General features: G+C 42.1%; 2 protein-coding genes across 2 annotated transcripts in view; one reads left to right on the top strand and one right to left on the bottom strand.

Moving 5' to 3' along the window:
* Positions 1 to 1809, top strand: part of LOC137979289 (probable tubulin polyglutamylase ttll-15) — a 20234-nt gene extending 18425 nt beyond the window's left edge. The window contains exon 16 of the mRNA XM_068826527.1: positions 1240 to 1809. Within this exon, the coding sequence (XP_068682628.1) occupies positions 1240 to 1356 (117 nt within the window). The 3' untranslated portion in view covers positions 1357 to 1809. The remainder of the gene's footprint in view (positions 1 to 1239) is intronic.
* An 88-nt stretch (positions 1810 to 1897) lies between these two features.
* LOC137979290 (F-box only protein 22-like) lies at positions 1898 to 3894 on the bottom strand. The gene is made up of 2 exons (XM_068826528.1): positions 3246 to 3894; positions 1898 to 2361 (listed from the first exon to the last, which is right to left on the bottom strand). The coding sequence occupies exons 1-2, from the start codon at positions 3892 to 3894 to the stop codon at positions 1898 to 1900; spliced, it is 1113 nt and encodes a 370-aa protein (XP_068682629.1).
* Positions 3895 to 5000: the final 1106 nt, after the last annotated feature.

Below are 5000 nucleotides of genomic sequence, written 5' to 3'. Positions count from 1 at the left end.
AAGTGTTTTTACCAAATTACGCGAGAAGCGTTCGATACTTGATCAACCGGAAAATGTTTAGCTATATAGAAAAAGCTACTGAATATTACTGAAAACCTGAGCCTACATGTTTGTCCGGGCCAAAATCTTTCAGTAAAGTGATTTCAAATTGCTCAATCTTGCAAAAAAAAAGTAAGCAAGTTGGACCGTGTCTTTGCGTTAATTTTCTGTGTGGGTCTTAATTCAGTTTTCACGTCATTTATATATAAGTACTACAACTTCTAAAATATGTTTTGCGTGTACCTATTACAAGTACATAACGCCATTAAATGGAGGGGGTCACCATGCTCGTTCAGCAGAAAATAGCCATTCCTTGACAGATTAAGCTGAAATTATGCGCAGTTGGGGTGCGCATTGCAAAACCAGGGAATCACCTTAAGGTTAAACGCGCGCGCTGTTTACGTTTAATGTTGCGCGCGCGCTCCACTTGAATTTATATGTCGCAAGGCTCGTCGCGTTGATTTAAAGTCGTCTAATCTATCTAAAAATGTCAGTTGTACAGAAACAACCAAGGTAACCACTTGTTCATCATGTTTGCTAACCAGTTATTGTAAATGCTAACCAGTTATTGGCTAACGTTTTTTCCGGACCGTTTGCTTCAGTGGCGTCAATTACGAAGACAGTCAAGAAGTAAGCTTTCAGTTAGTTTCTAAGTTTATTTGCGTTAATTTGCGTTAATTTTCTGTTTCTTTTGAACATTTGTAAGGCCGGGTGCCAACGCAATTTCTTTATAATTTAGATGGGATTTTCTTGCATTGGCGTTTTGGGCTCTTGTTCAATGGAACAAAGACAACTTCTCAAATTGTTCTGTTTAGTGTGAGGATCACTTCACTCCTTCGTGTATAACCCGCGCTTCAAATATATGTACTCAATTTATTTCATTCATCAAAGCCTTTCACCCACGGGAACGGGTGAGCCCAATAAATTGACCTGCTTCCATCTGTGTGGCTTCATAGCTCAGTTGCTAGAGCATTGCACCGGTATCGCAGAGGTCATGGGTTCAATTAACGTTTGAGCCACCTTAATTTTCCAGGTGACTATAAGACCATAGCTCTACCAACTTAGCTATGGAAGCAGGTCAATTTGTTTAGACTATTGCTGAAAAATTGCCCTATTTAGTGTGAGCATCACTTCACTCCTTCGTCTGTAACCTGCATTTCAATAAATACATTCATTTGATACTCTTGACATTGCTTACAGACTCACTCTGGTGACACAAGAAAGGGAAGTCCAGCGTTAAGCTTAAGTTCATCCAATCAACTTATGGCTCAGTGGTTTAAAGCAATGTGCCAATGTGATATGTCTTGGTGTGTTTAGCGCTGGCAAGAGATTCTTTAGTCCCAAGCAGCAGTTTGAACTGCTTTTTAGGAAAGACGTTAATTTTTTGTGGAAGTACATGGTCGAAGGAGCAAGGATGGTCCATCTCTGATTTGGACTGTTGTCTATGTTTTATCTTGAGGTGACCGTGCATCTCGATTGATAATGCCCACTCTTTAAATTTTGGTGATATGAATCAAATCAGCTTCTTGTGGTTTGATTGGTTTTTACCTAACCCTTAAGAGATTTATGTTTCTTCCTTGTTTTCGCTGTCTTTTGGTAAAAAGATCCCATATGTAATGGGAGTAGCTCCTCAGTACGCTATCACCTCACCAGAACATTAAACGTTTCTCAAGAAAATGAATTACCAGGTTTTCAGTTCTTGTGTAACCGTGTCTATAGCTTTATACGTTGACAAGAGAAATAAAGGTGTTTTCCGGAGCTTTAAAAAAACGGCTTTTATTTGTTAGTAATCCTTTTTATGTCTAACTAATGCGGAAATTAATAGTGCACTTTTGATGCAATTTATAGTTGACTATGCCTACTCAGCTTCATTTCGATGCGAGCACACGCAGTAAATAGCAGAATTGTATCTCATTAATCTTTTGAATTCATTGATTCTTGTTACTCCAGAATCTCTTGGAGTCAAACAATATTCGCCATAAGAATAGAACCCCAGCATGGGTATGTTCGAAAACCCTTGTTTAAAGGCAGTTTGGGAACTAGAATAAAAAGCTTGTCCTTTGTGAACGAATCTTGAGGTAAAAAGAAGTGAGAATTTGGGCGAGAATCCCTCGACCCTCGATTCTTCCATGAGTTGATAGGCTGGCGTGTAGAAATCAGCGTTATTGCCATTATTCAAAAGTCCTGCGCATGCGCGGAATCGATCCCCAGAGACGAAGACTGCTACAACTCGAGCCCTTTTAACTAGGCCATCGATGAACAAACGGTCGTGTCCAACCCCTGCAAAAACGACGACTTGATTGCCATACGTCTCCCGAATTCCTAGAAACAACAAAAAGTGCGTCTTAGAGATTTCCTAGAGTGAAAGGACAGTGGGGGATATTTCCGCATTTTCGATGCTGAATGAATTGTGTATTTTGATTGTTGATTGGTCAGCTTTTCATTTATGTTTGGCAAGTGCTGGTACCCACGCGAGAACGCATTTTTAATGTCCCTTATTTTCTCCCGCTGCAACTTTGGGTTTGATCGTCTAACCTGAGTAGTGCATTGGAGCACGTGATTATCAATCATACCAACTATTTACGGTACATTCGAAGGAATTTTCATCGGTAGAGTTTCCCTTTTGTGTGCACCGTCCTTTAAAATTCGCTGTCCCCAGCGACTTCTTATTTGATTGGGTAATCACGTGTTTTATTCATGCGAACAGTGGTGTGTAACTGATATATATCACATCCTAGACGCTGTTCAAATTAAGATCGTCCTTGTCGGAAGGTGGCCATAACCAGTTTCAACTCTCCCGACCGTCCAGACCGTGTTGACCAACGGCTCGCTTTCACTCGTGTCATCAGCGTCCATCTTATTCACCGGCCGAAAAAGAACTGATACATTAGTAGACATTAATTACAGGAAGAATTTGCTTAGGATACAAATATGGCGGCCGTTCGTCGTTCTGTGGCACGGAAATGTCTGCTTTGGCGCCACGTGAAAGTCGAGAAGGGTTTTCATTTATTCTATGCGAGGTGACGCAAGCTAGCCTGTCGCTCCTCTCCGATTTTTTTTTTCGGAGAGCGGGCGGCTGTACACAGGCTAACGCAAGCTGATAGTAGATCGTATCGCAGACCGATCTCAAAACGCGAAGATCATATGCAAACCATGCTAGGACGTAAGGAAATGAATAGAATCAAGTCGGAAAGGGTATGGTTTACCTGCAGCTATGAAGGGTATGAAATCTCTGCTGGCTGACAAAGCAATCAAAATCACTAATTTAACTGGGGTAGTAGCGGATACGTCAAACATTTCAGACCAGCTGCTTGAGGCCGGAGGTCTTGGAGTACGGATGTAAACGTGATGGTATTCCACGCCTGGCATATACGGCGCGCACAAAAATGCGTGTCCAGATTTGAGGTGAAGAATTTGATCTGGTGTAAACTCATCGACCCGCTGTTGAAAAACAATCCGTTCAGTGGTACAGCCCAGTGTTACGCAGCCTGGTGGCAACTTGGAAAATAGATTATAGACAGATCTCACTAACTGTCGCTCCTCAGTTCGGCGCCGTCGAGGTTCTCTTCTTGTGAACCAGATTTCGCGATGGCTTAACTGTATCACAAGTCGCGGTTCCGTATGCATGTTCTCGATCATACTGTCCATTTCGTTTCCTGTAATAAGCTTGTCAGCAAGATAATTTATGCTCCAGGTTGTGCGCGAATGCAGTATTCGCAGGGATATGTTTCTCCACACTGTGTTGACTCTCGCTGTTGTGCGTAGGTCTCTCGCAGGGAGATAACGTAGGATCATATCCACTATCTCTGGAACATGCGGTAGACAGGTTTGCGAAGAATCGTTATTCTCTGACATTTTTTTGAGCTTTCTCATTTGCTGCCGTTTCTCCCGCGCCAATGGCTGTGATTGTGAGCATGTGGTTGATGATTGTGAGGTCAGATCCGCTTGTCTCGCGCGCGTAAGTCATGTCTCGAGCAATCTTTCATTGCCGTCGTATTCCAAACCGCTGAAAGTCTTGTTCTTATTCTTGAAAGGAGCTAGACCGATCGGCATTGAATTCTTTTTTTTTTCATGGGTTCGTTCAGATTTCCTGCTTCAAAAGGAGTTACACATAATAAGGCGGGTGAGCTCACTGGCTCCAGGCAATTGCATTGCATATCATCAAGGCGCGCTTACCTCGACTGGCGAGGCATTATGGGAAAGATTGGTTATTTAAATTATCCGGTTCTAGCTCACCCGTTTTTTTGGTCTCTTCTTTCTATTTTCTCCTCTTGGTGCCGTATAGGAAATTATGGCCAGTATTAGGTATGAACTAGGAATTATATAATCAGCATTCGTCGACTTATATTGTTAACATACGATGAACGCAAAATTGAATAGAGTTTTGCTTTCCTTCAGCAAAAATTCAAGCCCGGATTTGTATTAATTGCAGCGGAACAGTGTTAAGCGGTTTTTGAACTACTGCGTCCACCTGTAATCTCGACCCCAGAGCTCTTCTCTTGACTGAGGGAGAGAAGTGCTCTGGGGAACCATGAAACAAAGTGTCTGCTCATTGGTTTTTGGGAAGAACAATCGAACTGAAGCGTCTCTAATTATAATTGGTGCATTCATGTTAGCACGAGGAGTGAGCAGGCGCCGTAAGGTTCAAATAGCCGATTTTTGGCTATACGAACCCTACGGCTCAGAAGAACCTAGCTCGGATCGACCATATGTCCGCCTGGACAACTATTTTTAATCGCACATTTCGACTCACTATGCCGATGAAAACAACGAGGAAAAGTTGAAGAAGTTAGTGTGTTGGTTTTTTTCATTAATGAAATGACGTTTGCACTCTTCAAAGCGAACAACGGTTCTTGCTGATCATGTTTGCTATTAATCAAGAAATTTGAATTCTGTTTCGTTAAATTATAATTAACTGCCTGTGACGTACACACACGTTTGCCTTCGGTATTCCATGCTTC

Source organism: Montipora foliosa, chromosome 12 (genome assembly GCF_036669935.1).
Source record: "Montipora foliosa isolate CH-2021 chromosome 12, ASM3666993v2, whole genome shotgun sequence".
Classification (NCBI taxonomy): domain Eukaryota; kingdom Metazoa; phylum Cnidaria; class Anthozoa; order Scleractinia; family Acroporidae; genus Montipora; species Montipora foliosa.
The sequence above is the reverse complement of the archived record's forward strand: the minus strand, read 5'-3'. Positions and strand labels throughout refer to the sequence as shown.